At 39.1% G+C, this 17,291-nt stretch overlaps 1 protein-coding gene across 7 annotated transcripts in view; it reads right to left on the bottom strand.

The window, feature by feature from the left end:
* Window positions 1-65: 65 nt before the first annotated feature.
* The window catches only part of dtnbb (dystrobrevin, beta b), a 47,797-nt gene continuing 30,571 nt past the window's right edge, over window positions 66-17,291 (bottom strand). For 4 of the 7 annotated variants that reach the window (XM_017694479.2, XM_017694476.2, XM_017694481.2 and 1 more), the window contains 9 exons: window positions 9,408-9,501; window positions 8,739-8,824; window positions 8,319-8,432; window positions 6,890-6,986; window positions 6,592-6,609; window positions 3,602-3,761; window positions 3,355-3,444; window positions 1,676-1,729; window positions 66-1,181 (listed from right to left, as the gene is read on the bottom strand). In XM_017694479.2, the coding sequence (XP_017549968.1) occupies window positions 1,132-1,181; window positions 1,676-1,729; window positions 3,355-3,444; window positions 3,602-3,761; window positions 6,592-6,609; window positions 6,890-6,986; window positions 8,319-8,432; window positions 8,739-8,824; window positions 9,408-9,501 (763 nt within the window). In that variant the 3' untranslated portion in view covers window positions 66-1,131. Of the gene's footprint in view, window positions 1,182-1,325; window positions 1,360-1,675; window positions 1,730-3,354; window positions 3,445-3,601; window positions 3,762-6,591; window positions 6,610-6,889; window positions 6,987-8,318; window positions 8,433-8,738; window positions 8,825-9,407; window positions 9,502-17,291 lie in introns of all 7 variants that reach the window. The other 3 variants (XM_017694477.2, XM_017694482.2, XM_017694480.2) reach the window with 2 other exon arrangements.

The raw sequence follows: 17,291 nt of genomic DNA on the forward strand, positions 1-17,291 counted from the left end.
TATGTGTGTGTGTGTGTGTGCATATTACATATGTATATATATTACATATACACACACACACACACACACACACACACACACACACACACACACACACACACACACACACACACACACACAAGCTCACTACATTCACTGGTTGTTTTGGATAGCAAGTACAATGGTTAGACATTGTGACCCCTGGTTCCTACCTGTACCACTACAAAAACAATCAGAGTCAGTAAATCTCTATACAGTGAACAATTTCACATCAAAATAATTTCAGATCACTTCAGATCGTCTCAACAATTAAAGTATGCAGAACTTTTGGAAATCAGCAGAATTCTCCTTTAAATGATCTGTGTATGAACCATCGTTTGGAACGCCATGTGGCTGGAATGCAACATGGCCGAACTGGAAGGCTGTTAACAGGTGTACAAAGTAACAGTGGAATTAGACCACATACACGTAGCAACAACTGGCTAAACTTAGCATCATCATAGAGATCCCTGACAAACACCTATAGGCTCTATAGGAAAGCCCTGATCTGGCGCATTATCATGGGTTGAGTGTAGTAGCAGCAGTTCTGTAGAACATGACCGGATGAAGACTTCCTCACCTCAGTCAAAATAAATGCCTCATGCAAGGTTAAAGACAAGGCTCCTCTGATTTTAAATTCATGCAAAAAAAAACAAAAACAAAAACAAACAAAAAAAAACAAATAACACAATAATTATCACTAATTATACAAAATCTTCATCTGGAGGAGCAAGAGGAGGACACCTACAGGAGCTGCAGCTGAGATCGCTTGGACGTTTCCAGTGCTAACACTGACTACGCACAGTGTGATTCATTTTTGGGACTGGTAATCAATAAAGTTTGGCGTGACGAAGCACAAACAAGCCATTCCTTTGCAGTCATGAATGAGATTGTTACATAATTACAACAGGTTTATACAGATAAGACATATATAGCGCTATATATATTTATATATATTTATATTCTCCTTAGTAGATACAGCTTGCTCTCTGCAAAATGTGATGAAGTGTTCGTTTCACATAGTGAAACCCAGTTGGGAAGAGCATGCATTACTCTACGTGCTAATGCCAGGAATAGGGTCGCTGCTGGTTTTCGCCAGTCACATCCATACGTCTAGAATGAGGGGGTAGAGTGCCTGTTCCCATAATGCCTCTGCGCTGACACTGGACAAAACACAGGCTAAGGTTAGAGGTCATGACCACTCCTAACTACAGAAACATTCCAGACTTAGGCACTGCTGAGTTGAACTTTTGTGTGATGTGTAGGGAACAGAACTATTGAGTTTTTTCATTAATAGTTATACTTACATGTAATATTCCATACTCTTTTACTCAGACTCAGCTAGAAAACAGACAGAAAGGAGAGCTAAAACACAGCTCAGGCCTCATGAACTCTGTTTTGGAACTGAATGAAGTGTCAGCTGAATTCTGTCTTCCAATCAAATAATAGTGCTCTTGTTTGTTTGTGGGTGGAAAACTGAATTTTTATTCTACAGATTAGGATGAAAAGTGGCTTGCTATGGCATGTCTTGTTTGCTTTCCTAGTTCCTCATTTAGAACTGAATCTGTGTGAAACTGAATAAATTACAGAGGAAGTTGGTGTTTGACTGAAGACACAAGAATAAAATGTGCCAAAGAGGAGGAGGATGATGACTCACCTTTGTCCCTTCCATTCCGCATGTTCACTTCCTCATCCTCCAGACCGTCATCCACTAAAAATTTGAGATTATGTTCAGTTTTATTGCTAAATACAGTCTAAGGAGCATACAGTCATATGCAAACCTTTGAACACTCCTCCTCAAATGTTTTCTTGAGGCTACATTTTATGTTTTTTTTCCCCAGTAAAACAGTTAAACTTGGCAAATAAATAGTAATTGTGCATTAAAATATGCAGAAGTGTGTTTTCTGTAGAGGCCAGGTTCCCTTATTTTCACAAATGATAAATAAAACAATGCAATTTGACCAGGAGCACCCAAACTTTTGCATGCAAATGCACATACTTCTAAACTCACTGAGAAAAGTAATGCACTGAACTTGATTCAAATTTACTTTATTCATTTAATTTCCATGTGAATAAAAACATACTGCAACAAAGTTTTGTCATCCACTTAGTTAGTTTAGCTACTTAGACAGTTAGTTTTGGCAATTAACTAAGTTAGTTAGCTTAGTTAGTTTAGGTTTCTGCAACATAATTTATTTTCATGGAAATGATGTACTCATTGGAGTCAAGTAAATTCAATTCATTACTTTTTTTCAGAGCAGATTTTGTGCATAACAAATTCATTGCTGCTATAAACAGTGAATATTACATAGCATTCCTTCCAAATGCCTATAATGTAAAGTTGACCAGAACAAGCTAAATATATTTAGACCAGAAATTCCTTCAAGCTGTGTTCATGTTAATATCATAAATGCTGCTTTGACATTATATGATCTCAACTGGTTGCACATGAAGTCAGGATGCTGGTTGGGAAGAAGAAAGTTAAAGGACAATAACTTAAACTGGAGTTTTATTTGTATTATTAATAAGATGTAAACATAATGGAACATTTAACAACCGTTCCAGGTCTGGTAGACCACTAAAACTGTCACCATCAGATAAACAGCACTTAAAGCTTTGATCTTTGCTTCTAATTGGAAAACATCCACAGGTGCTTCTGTCCATCCTTCCACTGTGAGAAGACACCTCAGCATTATTAGTCTGAAATCAGGTGTAGCTGTCAGTAAGTCATAAGAGAAAAGAAAATAGACAAAAAAGAAAGTCGACAGATCCAACAAAGAAACTGCTGCTGTTCTCAGAAGAATGGACTGGCCACCCCAGAGTCCAGACCTCAATCTCTGAATCACTGAATTTTTTTTTGGATTATTTGGATCAAGAGAGACAGAAACAGAGGGCAAAACCAACTTCCAAGACTGAACTTTGCAGGTGTGGAAAAACATCCCTGCAGATGAAAAGAATGGAAGTTGTAGTAAAGGCAAAGGGTGGACACAATAAATACTGAAAAATGTGAAATTTAGTTGCTGATGCTTCAGTAATTTTCTGTTAAATTTAAGTTTTTATGCCTTTTTCTGATTCTGAAAAATGAATACATTGTACTTAATTAATGTTTGGACAGGAAATTATAGAAATGAAGGGTAGTCTCTAACATGGACAGCACTGAATATGATATTACTGTACTGCTATACCAACATGACTCCTCTCTTTTTATTTTACTTCTTTTGCTAAGACTTATATTTATGTGACATATTTTATTCATGTGCAACACATTCACACATTTGAATCATGTAAACTCAAAGCACCATTTTCTAGTGTATTCTTCATAAACCATTTCAGTACCTGAGTGGAGCTCTTTTACCAGCGATGACATGGTATTTGTGATTGAGTCTGCAGCCACCAAAAGATCATTACGGAGATTCCTAGGTACACCTGAGAAACAGAGAAGTGTGAGTATTTGGGGTGATAAACTGTTCTCTGTGGTACTCTAGTGTTACTGTCAAAGCAATGGTTATCATGGCCCTTATTTCTGTCTACATGCTGGCCATGCTGACTGTGTAGGTGTGTGTGTGTATATTGAGGCTCTCACCCTGAGAAAAAGCATCCAGCACGTCGTCCCCAACCCCAGCCAAGCAGTCCTGTGGTGTGTGTGTGGGAGTGGAGCCGGCGGAGGTGGAGCGGATGGGCATGGGCATGGTGCAGCTGGCGCTGTGGCTGGGCGAGGAGTGGGGCGAGCCCCCTGTTTGAGCCTGCAGGAGAGGGAGAACTCAGTTAACCCCTTAAACTCTAAGGATGCAGATCTTCAATTCTATGTGACTTATATATTAGTTTCATTATAGTTACAGAGTACTGTAACTAACAGTTACTAGTATTTACTAAATAATTCTTTATTAGTAGTGAATACATCTCAGGATTAATAATTGAATGTTTAAGGGGAATACCAACAATTTTCTATATGTGCATAATCAAATCATTAAGATGTAAAGAAAGTCATTCATTACTTGTTAGCTGTATTAGTAGTTCCCGTGCAAAAGTAAAGAAGCAAACTCCTAACACAAACATGTCTTGGTTAATCATTTACATTTGTGTTTAGGAGAAAATCGTGTGAATTTAATTTTTAGCCAAACAATCGTTTTAAGCTGCTGACAGAGGAAAAAGGAATCTGCCCTGATTCTGGCTGAGCAGCAACATGAATGTTCACCCACATCCTTCCCCTTAAGTCCAGCCACCACAGAGACAAAGCTATCAGTGCTAACGCACCTACAGACATACGATCTACATTAAATCTCAGGCCTGTCCCGGTGGTATACGTTCTCGGCGCACCTTATTTGGCCCCGTGCTCACAGAGAGCCATGTGTGTGCCATTAGAGGAGCGAGCGAGGAGGGGGAAGAGGGGAGCTGAAGAAAAGGGGCACTGTGTCCCGCGGATTGGTGCAGGGCCCAGGGGCCGTGGCGCAGTGCCAGGCAGCAGATGGCTGGCCAGACTGCAGTCACATTAGAAGCGAGGTGGTTAGCTCACATGAAAGGCGAGCAGGTCTCTGATATTTGGCAGGGAGACGTGCCCCTCTGCCTAGCACGGGAACAAAGCTAGGAGAGCTAGCTAGAGGGGCGTTCGCCAGAGGGAGAGCGCTTCACTTTATTCATAATGGCCCTTAAAAGCCTATTTCCTTGAACATTAGCGGGTCATTGTGGTATACTTCAATACCCTCCTGCATCCTATGTGGCACTGCAGTAGAGTTGAGAAAGAGAGCAAGAGAGTCCTGGTATGTTTCGAGTCAAAGAGACATAAAACATACTGAGGCTTGGAGCTGTGCTTATGACTACACACAATGTAAACGACTTTCTTTCACAAGTAAATTACGCTTTTGGAAACACCCATTTTGCCAGCAGTTTCCTTCTGGGCAAACTTGGCATTATTGAAAACAACATACCAGTGCTTTCTGATACTGCTCTGCCAGACATAAGAGAGTATTCACTGCTCATTCACTGCCAGGGAACTGAAGGGCAGCAATTTTTTTCTCCTTGCAATGAGTGAAGGGACATATAGTAGTGTGTGAAAGTCTTAGGCACCTAAGCAAACTGTTTAAAACCATTTAAATAGGCAGTAAGAGTGTTTTTGCTTGTAAAAAAACACTACATGGCATTATAATAAACTCAAAACATTAATGAAGTAAAAAGTAACTAGAACATTTTGTTTTTAAAAAGCTAGTTGACCCCGTGACCCTGAGGGAGACGCGGCTTAGAAAATGGATGGATGGATGGAAGCTAGTTGATTTTTTATTATTGTTTTTAGGTATCTACAGATCTTTCATCACAAAACATGAAAAGGATCTCCAATGTTGTATTTTATTGTACTAAACGGTAAATCACACAATTTGTAGCACTGTAATCATAAAGTATTTTGTCTATATCATGTAGTACTCTTCCTGCATTACAGGAATTTTGCAGAGACCATCATAAAGTTTTTCAGATGATAAACCTTCACAATTAGCATTTCAGCACTCTGAGGTAAACTTGGTTTGATGAGGACTTACTAGTTTATGACCTGCAAGACTGTTGCAGTAGAACAGATTACTACCTCTGTGCACTATGCCAGTGTAGGAAGTAAAACTAGGCCACTGTAATAGGTAGGTACTTTGTTCTGTTTCTTCTACCCCACTATCTGTTGAATATCTGCAAAGTGACTGCTTTTTATATTTTGTGCACGATAAATCACAGTTCTCAAGAAAATCTCCATCTCGCATCTGGAGCATGCAATGCAGCTGAAGAAACCACCCTCTGGCTTCTACTGTAACTATATTTCAAGTCAACAGATTTTCTGTTCTTTTTTAAGTCCAGAGAAATGTGTTCAAATTATTGTTTGTGGTAACTAACTGGACATAACATGATACATAGGGATTAAATGGGAATTGTAGTGATTTTTCAAAATTTCTGTATAATTAAGCCATTAAGATACAACATAAAAGTTATTCAGAGTGGTTTGATGTGAATTGTGCCTTTCTAGGGAAACTTTTTCACAGTGGTGGTGATGAGAATGAACGTATGAAGCATTTAACACTATACGTAAGTGTTTAAAGCATATAAGTACACTGTCTAATCTAGGAGGCATGGTTTTACAATAGTTCTGAGATATGATTTCAGCCTATAACATATTTTTAAAACATTCACTGCATAAAGATGTAGGGAGCTGTAAAGCAAAATAGCTCATAAAGAAAACATATTTTTGCAGACATACTACTATTCTATTATCACCAGCAGTATATATAAATACTCAGAAGACACATGTACATTCAAGGATCATTTTGGATAGCAACTAAAATGTTTACATCTGTGTTGCTGATATTCCACCTGCTGGTTCCTAGCACCACCATTATGAAGAGGTCAGTATGTTTCTATGAGTTAGTTTCATGTCAAATCACTTTGAATTACTTTGACTACATCTCAATCTCAATGACTGAATAATGCAGAAATTTAGAAAAACATGTGCCATTCCCCTCTAAATTAAAACATGCTGATGTATTTAGCTCTTTGTCATGGTCCTCATGTAAAAGACTGAAGCCAGGACACAAGAACACTTACGGCCTTCTGCTCTTCATCCTGTCATCCAGCAGAGGGAAGAGAGCAGTGAAAGGAAAACAAAGAGAAGGAGAGAAAAAGAGAGAGTGGGAGAGAGAAAGGGGAGAGAGACAGAGAGAGAGAGAGAGAAAGAGAGAGAGAGACAGAGAGAGCAGAATGAGTGAAGGAAGAGAAGACTCATGATAAAAGAGAGGTAAGTCTATGGCTGAACAGCGGTTTGACCGTCAGCCAGCAGACCATGGTGAGCGTGCTAAAGCAATGCCAAAAAGAGCCATGCTGACACTATTAAAGCTAGTTATACCTTCAACAGCCTCATGAGACCCTCCAACTGCACCATCAGCTCCCGCCTGCTCTCCTGCAACGCTGACATGCGCTTCTCCAGCTCATCCTTTCTGTGCCTGAACAAAAACACACAACAGTTCTCAAAGCAATACAGTTAAAGCCCATATGACTAAAACTGTAATGACCAACACGTAACTGATCATTCTCTTTTTCTGTAGGGTGACTATGAAAAGTATATAGAGGTGAACCAGACAAAAGGGTTAAGTAACCCTCACAAAAACGCAGCCTCAATTATAAGCCCACGGTCCCTATAAACACAAGTGTGGGCTGAACTCATTTGACTCCTACACCCCCTCTGGTGCCCAAAAGCGGTACTACACTGAGGTTAAAACAGCTACAGGTTGTTGAGCCCCTTTTGTTTCAATTATGGCCACTGTTGCACAGAGGCAAAATTACCAAGCGGATCCATGAGTGAAACACCTGAAAACAAATAGTTTTCAGGTTGCATGAGTGACTAACGTCACATATTTTGAACATAGGTGTGTGTGAGTGTGTCTGTCTGTGTGTCTTGCCCTGTGATGAACTGGCGAACTGTCCTGGATGTTGCCTGCCTTCCGCCCAATGAGTGCTAGGATAGGCCCCAGCAACACAGGAGAATAGGCGGCATAGAAAATGTGTGTGTCTGTCTGTTTGTTGTATTTAAAGTATTTATTGTTACTAATACTCCTTTGTCATTTTTGAGTTTTAGTTGAACAAAATGGTTAAATTCTTGGACTGTCCAATGGGAAATTGACCAATCAGGCTCTATGTCTCTGGTATCTGGGTAGATACTACCAATCAAGTTCTAACCCACTGGTCAAGAGATGAACTGAAGGCTTACATGTCAAATTAGCCTCTAAGTTTATTAAGAAGTGACAACAGAATCCACCAATCACATTTCTATTTTCAATGGGTGGAACCAGCTTTGTGAGCATAAACGTCACTGTAGGAAGTCCTAGATACATCAATGACTGTGAATATGAATGGTAGCCTGACCAGTCAGATGTTAGAAATGGTGAACAGCAGCAGCTCTATGCCAGGGCTCTTCACTGAGTCTCTCTTTAAAGGGTCATTGTAATACTACAACATTTAAGGTAAAATGTATGTTAATATGTTTGTTAAAATATTTAATGTCTTTCACAAGCTTCAAAATGTTCATGTGAATTGTCTTTGCACAGTCATACTACCATAATTCCAAAGGGATGCTAGCAGATTTTATGATTTTATTATGATAGGAGTGGTTTTTACAATTTTGGTCCAAAACTCAAGGCCTAGATTTAACAGTCACGGTTCACCACTGACTTGAAGGCCACTGTGTAGAACCAAATCCAAAGTTTTGAAAAAGTCTTGACTCCAAAGTACAGAGGTATTCCTTGGGGGGGCATGAGTTTCTTTGAAGGTGTTTGTACCGGAGCAAGCGGAGCTCTGCAAGGAGAGTGGGGTTCTGTTGAGCTTTCTCTGGTGTTGGCTGTGAGGCCTGCTCATGCTCCAAACGCAGCCGCTGGATCTCCTGAAGGATCTCCCTATCAACCAACACAGGACATTTACCAACATGCACTATGGTCATCTTATTACTAGTGAAACAACACCTGGACAGCTGCATCTTTTTTTTTCTGTTGTTGTTGCTAAATTTCCCTCGGGATCAATAAAGTATCTCTCTATCTATCTCTAAGTATCTCTACAGCATTACCCTCAGCCTGGACCTAGTTATTACCCTAATCATTATGCTGTATCAGTGACAGAATTACAGAAATATAATGAGCTAGGTCAGACTTTAGAAGCGTGCTAATGAATGCAGACACGCAGCTGCGACAAAAATGGAAGTGCACCTATTTTTGTTCTCCAGTTCTGCGATGAGCTGCCTCTGTTGCTTGTTGGCATCAAAGCTGAAGCTCAGGTCAGTGGGAGGGCATTGCTGCAAGACAACGATGAAGGGAGTTAAAAAGGAAGCGGTGCACAAAGACAAGCTATTAAATCAACACACTGAATGCCAGGCTGCCTAACGGCTGCGCATAATAGTGTAGTGCAACACCTTCATGTAGGCACATACAAGGCAGAGCGGACGTCAGAGTTCAAACACTAGTGGAATAAATGTGTCCTTTCAAATGTCCAACAAGCTATTCCTTTCTGCACAGTTGGGGGTGCAGTAAAACTGATGTGTCGCCAGAGCAGAGGTGGCTCATGGAAACAAATATTACTTCGAGGTTTGTGTGTGTGTGTGTGTGTGTGTGTGTGTGTGTGTGTGGGTGTGTATATATATATATATATATATATATATATATATACATATACATACATACACACACATATAAATATATATAACAAATATACTTTGAGGTGTGTGTGTGTATATATACACACACACACACACACACACACACACACACACACACACACCTCAAAGTATATTTGTTATATACATTTATATATATATATATATATATATATATATATGTGTGTGTGTGTGTGTGTGTGTGTGTGTGTTAAAGCATACTTACTGTAGAATTACTAGCCTCGGCTGCCAGACGGGCAGCATAGCGAGCAATGAGACGATGCTCTTCATCCAGCCGGCTGGGACTCTCCAGAGTACTGCTGTCCAGAGAAAAACACAGATATGCAGGTCACTTGGTAAGTTTTAAAGCAAGACCAAAAAATTGCACATTTTTGATGCTTATTTCATTGTACATAATGTGTTAAATGTAGTCCATAAGCCAAGACATGTTTGGTGTCTGAAGCTTACTTCTGGAGTTTTCCACTTGATTACAAAACACTGTGAGTAATGGCTACAGGTTGTTGAGCCGCTTCTGTTTCAGATATTCCCACTGCTGCACAGAGACAAAATTACCAGGTAGGCCTGTGAGTGAACCGAAAATAATGAAGTCTTCACTGGAAATGTTTCTGTGATTATTTTGTTCTTACACTGCTGAGTTTTCAGGTTATGTGCGTGACAAATATCACACAATTCTAGCAGCACACTGCTGGTGCAAAGTGGCAAAATCTGCCTCTTGAACATGCATAGCTGCAACTGGGCAAAAGCAGCGCAGCATAACCAGCAAACCAGAGGTTGAGTTTTTGTTTTCATCACAGATACACAAACATGTCAATTGCCAGTGATTTTTTGTTAAATTTTTTTAGCCAGTGGTTTGAGTGTGCAGAATACTTGATGAGTTTAGATATCTGTAGACATTAAATACCCCTCCTGCCATACACCCTCGGGTTAATTTCAGACTCTCTCAGATACTGTAAAGCTATTTATCTAGCCTTGAACATTTATTTGTCTGAGAAAAAAAAGCCAAAATACATTAAAACGAATATCAATAGATTGTGATTTCATGTTATCTTATCCATTTCTAAAGATCACTTCAAGGAAGTCTAGTATTTACAGATACCATCTAATACCTGCCTCAGCTAATCAATCAATTAAATCAGTCAAATTGTATTCTTCTACCCACGTTAATAATAACTATGGTGAAAACAAAAATACTGTAGAAATAAATAGTTATAAAAAGCCATGGGTATCGTTGGTACATTATTGCATATAGCTTACTAAGGCTGTGTAGCTCGAGTGCAAAGAAGCAAGTTTCAGACACCAAACACATCTGGGCTGATCCACTAAGTCCTAAGTGACATATTGATGACAGAAAAGCACATAAGCTAAGCATAGACACATGGAAGCAGGACAGTTCAACAGGGAGCCATGTAAAACAGCAACATACTCATGACCATCTTGCACAGCACACATGACAGAGGACTGACATCCATACTTCCACCAGGAAACCTTCCATTAGGACAGACATCTTTTCAAGAAGAAGCTGGACTGCGACTTTGGTCACACTGCACATCTGCAGAGCTCAAATGTATCCCCCAGCAGCCAAATAGTGATTATCTCTGCACAGATCACTCAGCTTCCAGTGCCATTGTTTGAGTGTAGTGCATGTGTGAGTGAGTGTGTTGCAGTCTCATGCTATAGGACTGGGCATACGGTGGGAACAGATGACGAAGCATATGCTACCCCTCCTCATTATGCCGCCTGCAATAAGGAGTGAGTGTGTGTGCGCATAAGTGAGAATGTGTCTTCTAGCGGCTGCCACGCCGCAGACAACCATGCTCTGAACATTCTGCTGAGACACCTTATCTGACCCCCACAAACAAGACAACTGCATAGTGGAAAAGCTACTCAACTTCTAAAGAACTGTGTGTAGTTAAACAGTGGCTTATAAAAAGCTGGACCACTGTGTCAATCGCCACAACACTGTCAGCGTGACCTGTCTGAGCTTCACACTCTCGCACTCCCTGGGGTTTGACTCATTAAAAACTCTCCCCTGTGCCAAGACACCCTGAGAGTCTCAAGCCATTTGTAATTATCAGTGCCATTTGGAGAAGGATGCACTGGAATCCTCCTACTGTTATGGTGACTGTTGCACCCTTATTAGCATAAACTTGAACTCTCCTGATTCAAATGTGTTCATTATTTGCACATGAATGAACTGTCATCACTGTTAGGACAAAACACTGTGTCCCCAAAATGGTAACTTTAAAGAAAAACGCTATTAACTTTGAACGAACGTTTAATGAAACAAGTACTTAAAGCAATTTTGAACCATTTCTATTGTTCCAATAATCATGAAATTTGGTATTTGGCAGCTGGTATTCTCAAAATCTGTAAAAAGAGAAACAATTCCAAACATGAAGATGCAAGGTTTTGTCCCGACAATAGAAATGTTATGTTACTAGAACTCAACCGATACTGATTGGGTGGTTATATCAGCTGATGACCTACAGATTTGCCTCTCAAAAGTATTATCCATAACACGCCAATAAATAGTGTTTGTTTATTTGGTCTTGTGTGTGTTTTTTTGTGGTGGTGGGGGGTTATCACAGTTTTGAACTGTATATCTGAATCACATGAATAATGAAAAATAGGAAAATAAGGTAAAATAGAAACCAATATTTAACATTTACATTAAAACCAGTAATTTTATCATTAAAGGACCTACATCATACATTTGACTTCTATTTTATTTTTTTCTGAGGTTCGCTTATATTTGTGGATTTTACACACCTTAAACAGTCGTGATTTATTTCTGAATTATCATATACTTGTCTCTCTTTTTTCATTAGAACTAAACAGACTTTTTTGTTACTGTTCCTTTAAGACTGATATATGACAACTACCACAGTTCTGATTGGCTGTGTTTTGCTTCATTCAAAAAAGCTCCTATAATTCAAATCAAACTGCTGTTTTGAGTTTAATTTAATTTTGAGAGAATTTAATTTTGAATAGTGAGTTAACATAACAAGAATCTGTGTTCTATGCCCTATCAATTTATTATCTGAAGTTTATAGGAACTCATAATGTAATTAAAACTAGTTTAAGGCAGTCCAGACACTAAATTTAAAATCCCAAAATATTTCATGCTGTACATGGATTGCATAAACTCTGGACTGAATGGTACATTCATTCTCCACATTCTCCAATTCTCTTATCTCATGAAATTGAGGAAAATCCAGGTTTCCATGATATGGGCCCTTTAAGATTGAGTTTGTATTTGCTTTATTATGCTAATGTTTATTTAAGTTTAACAAATGTGATGAACTGAGAACTGCCAAATCATACTTGACATTAAAATAATAAAATAAACACAAAATTGTATTGATATTATTGATTACTGAGGTTTTCAGCCTCTAGGATTGTTATCACCAAAGTTTCATACCATGTGAGAAAACCGAAAGGCAAAATTGTGATCAAATATATTTTATTGATGTGAACATTCATTTAATTGAGATTTCCGTGCATTATGTTCTTCAGTGTTGACACAGCATAACAAAAAAAGACAAAAACTGGCTGTAAAGTATTTTTCTTTCTGCAAAATGAGCCTGTATCATGATAGTAACTAACATATGTCCATTCTGCTTTTGACTCTATGACTACAGCAGAGAAATTCAATTATGCTGTGCTTTTGTTATCCTTGACAATAACTGCAGCTTCTAAGGGTTATGAAAATGCGCCCCTGCCAGGCTCTGAGGCTCAAGCCCTTTATAATTATCAGTGGCATTCGCAGAAGGATCTGCTGGAATCCTCCTATTGTCATAGCTCCCCCCGCAGGGACTGTTTTGCCCTTATTAGAGCTTATGCCACATCCTCCAAGGACAAACTGCCCATCCATCAAAGTACAGTTACAACAAAAGAACAGTTACAACAAAAAAACACTTACAGCTGCTTCTTTGACCCCCTAGATTATTTAGAAGCATGGAGTGGAAAAAGTATTGTTCTCATTGAGTGATGCAAGTGCAAAAGATGGATAACCTTTGGAAGTCTGCAATTAATATTGTCGTTTTGCTATGTTAAACTTATTTAACACGATTACTCCCTATGTAATCACATAATTATCTACATAAATTAGTTACATAATTTACATTCTGTACTTCCAACTATTTTCTATTTGTTGCAATAATATCTGATATGAAAATGCAGACAATGCCAAAAATATTTAAGACTATATAAAGACTGTATACAGACAATGATTTTTCTTCAGACTCAAACAATAAATTGTCTCCTCTGCTACTTATAAACACAAATGTAGGGTTGATTGAAAATTTAGAATCTGCATGTCTGACAGAATGTCTCAGATTTTTTCAGTGAGGTGCCAGTTTACAAAGAGGCATTTCAAGATATATATGCCATGATGGATGTACGAGGGACAACGTATCTTCAAGAGACTAAACGACTTCATGTTTTGGGACTGAATACGGATACACTTCTGCACTAACACGCTGCAATGCGAGAGCAGCACAGTCTATGATTTCATATTGGATGGCAGTTGGTCAATACTCAGTTAACATCAAATTAAAAACTCATCCCAACACAAACGGCAAAGGTTATTTATTCTTTGGCAGCAAGGTCGGGCATGACCCAGCCGGCGATAAATTCCCTGCAGTGCCGTTTGCCCTTGAGAGCCAGAGAGGGTATGAGAGTGTTTCGGGGGAATGTAAGAGGGAGAGAAAGGGAATGGGTGGTGCGGCGTCAGCAGACAGGCTCACTTTCCCATCACTGTTTGTGGTGTTGATACCCCCCCACCAAGGCCACACCATTATTACAGACACAGAGACAGTGAGAGAAGCACATTCCACTCTCCAGCCCAAAGGTTTTTCCAACATTGAGGTGACAGTTCAAAAGATCTAATTTACAGTTCATACCAATATGTAGCCAATCAGTCAAGACATGTCTGGTGTCTGAGGTTTGCTTCCTTAGTTTTCCAATAGAGCTATGAGGCTAATGTAGATTACAGGTAATGGAAACTTATACTACACTAATTAGCATCACAAACTGCATGCACTTTTTCAAACTGTGCCATCCTGTCAAGAAATCTCAAGCAGACTTGCTCATGTGGTTTTTGACACTGTTGAATAGATATTAAAATTCAGCCGTAAGGCTGCAACTCTTGTTTTTAGCTTCACACATTTTTAGGTAACAGCAATGGCACAGTTTGAGGCAAATGAGAGATGGATTTCCTTTACCTATTAGCAGGGGTGATATTGATTTGGTTTGTGTGAACAGGAATTATTTAAAAACCTGTATACAAATACACATTCTTGCACCTTGTCCCTCAAGATCATTATTTTTTTTATCTTTCATTTCTTATCTTATCTTTCATCTTAATTTCCAGTCAAAACAGCTGTTAAATACAAGTCAGCATCAAGAAAAAACACAAAAAGCATATTTAACAGAAAATTACACAGAAGCCTCAACAAGTATATATAATAGCAAATATTTGCAGCATTTAGTGTGTCCACATTTTGCCTTGATTGGGGCTTCCATTATTTTCAGGAGTATTGTTTTCAGTGTTTCAGGGACTTTGCAGGGATATTTTTCCACACCTCTAAAGTACAGTCTTAGAAGCTGGTTGCACTGTCAGCTTCTTATGATCCAAGTAACCAACAACACATTCAGTGATGTTGAGGACTCTGGAACAGGCAATCCATTTGATATTTTTTTTATATATTCTTTATTCTTTATATTCTTTTGCATCTATTTCCTTTTCTCAGTACCAGCTTCTTGAAAGCTACACATGATTTCAGAATAATAGTGTTGAGCATCCTCTCACAGCGAAAGGATGGACAGAAACACCTGTAATTTTTCAGATCTGCAGCAAGTCTGGAGACTTTTCTCCTATTTTTCTCAAAGATGAAAGCTTTAAGTACTGTTTATGTGAGGGTGAGAGTTCTGATGGTCTACCAGGCCTTGTCTGGTTGGAGTCCCATTAGGAGTCCCACTTTCTCTGTATCTTTTAGAAAACTTTAGAACTCCACTTTTGGAAACTCCTGTCACTACTGTCACTCCAAGTGAATTATGCAATCTCCCCAGAAATATCTCCTGAAAAAAATGAATACATTGTACTTAATGGCCATTTTGATTGGAAATGAAATACAACCCCAATTCCAATGAAGTTGGGACATTGTGTAAAACATAAATAAAAACAGAATACGATGATTTGCAAATCCTTTTCAACTTATATTCAATTGAATACACTACAAAGACAATATATTTAATGTTCAAATGGATAAACTGTATTGTGTTTTGCAAATATTTGCTCATTTTGAATTTGGCGCCTGCAACAAGTTCCAAAGAAGTTGGGACAGGGGCAACAAAAGACTGGGAAAGTTGAGGAATTCTCAAAAAACACCTGTTTGGAACATTCCACAGGTGAACAGGTTAATTGGAAACAGGTGAGTGTCATGATTGGGTAAAAGGGAGCATCCCTGAAAGGCTCAGTCATTCACAAGCAAGGATGTGGCGAGGTTCACCACTTTGTGAACAACTGCATGAGCAAATAGTCCAACAGTTTAAGAACAACGTTTCTCAACGTGCAATTGCAAGGAATTTAGGGATTTCATCATCTACAGTCCATAATATCATCAAAAGTTTCAGAAAATCTGGAGAAATCTCTGCAAGTAAGCAGCCAGGCAGAAAACCAACATTGAATGCCCGTGACCTTCGATCCCTCAGGTGGCACTGCATTAAAAACGACATCATTCTGTAACAGATATTACCACATGGGCTCAGGAACACTTCAGAAAACCATTGTCAGTGAACACAGTTCGTCACTCCGTCTACAAGTGCAAGTTAAAACTCTGCCATGCAAAGTGAAAGCCATAAATCAACAACACCCAGAAACGCCGCTGGCTTCTCTGGGCCCGAGCTCATCTGAGATGGACTGACGCAAAGTGGAAAAGTGTCCTGTGGTCTGACGAGTCCACATTTCCAATTGTTTTTGGAAATCATGGACGTCGTGTCCTCCGGGCCAAAGAGAAAAAGGACTGTCCGGATTGTTTTCAGCGCAAAGTTCAAAAGCCAGCATCTCTGATGGTATGGGGGTGTGTCAGTGCCCATGGCATTTGTAACTTGCACATCTGTGAAGGCACCATTAATGCTGAAAGGTACATACAGGTTTTGGAGCAACATATGCTGCCATCCAAGCAACGTCTTTTTCAGGGATGTCCTGCTTATTTCAGCAAGACAATGCCAAGCCACATTCTGCACGTGTTACAACAGCGTGGCTTCATAGTAAAAGAGTGCGGGTACTAGACTGGCCTGCCTGCAGTCCAGACCTGTCTCCCATTGAAAATGTGTGGCACATTATGAAGCGCAAAATACAACAACGGAGACCCCGGACTGTTGAGCAACTGTACATGAAGCAAGAATGGGAAAGAATTCCACCTACAAAGCTTCAACAATTAGTGTCCTCAGTTCCCAAACGCTTATTGAGTGTTGTTAAAAGGAAAGGTGATGTAACATAGTGGTAAACATGCCTCTGTCCCAACTTCTTTGGAACGTGTTGCAGGCATCAAATTCAAAATGAGTGAATATTTGCAAAAAAGTTTATCCGTTTGAACATTAAATATCTTGTCTTTGTAGTGCATTCAATTGAATATAGGTTGAAAAGGATTTGCAAATCATTGTGTTCTGCTTTTATTTATGTTTTACACAACGTCCCAACTTCATTGGAATTGGGGTTGTAAATGAATGGTGGTATCTGGCTTTTGCACAGTACTATAAGTATGCATTGAATCCTTCGTGCTTGTTTCAAGTTTTAAATGACTAAATAAATCTGTTCATTATGCCTCAACCTTTAAGTGGTCTATATTAGGCCTGCATGGAACCAGGTTTTTACTAAATTTGACATTCTTACACAACTATGATGTGTAGCTTACTGACTTGCAAACTCATTGCTGCCGAATGGACTCAAGATCACATTTGCATCTAGCTAGCTAATGTTTGCAAAATAATATTGCTAATCAGTTTCACGAGACAAACAGCACATACTTAAAACAGCAAAGTAAATTGGTCTAATTGAGTTATTAATACAGAAACAGACAAACAG

Source organism: Pygocentrus nattereri, chromosome 10 (assembly GCF_015220715.1).
Source record: "Pygocentrus nattereri isolate fPygNat1 chromosome 10, fPygNat1.pri, whole genome shotgun sequence".
Lineage (NCBI taxonomy): Eukaryota > Metazoa > Chordata > Actinopteri > Characiformes > Serrasalmidae > Pygocentrus > Pygocentrus nattereri.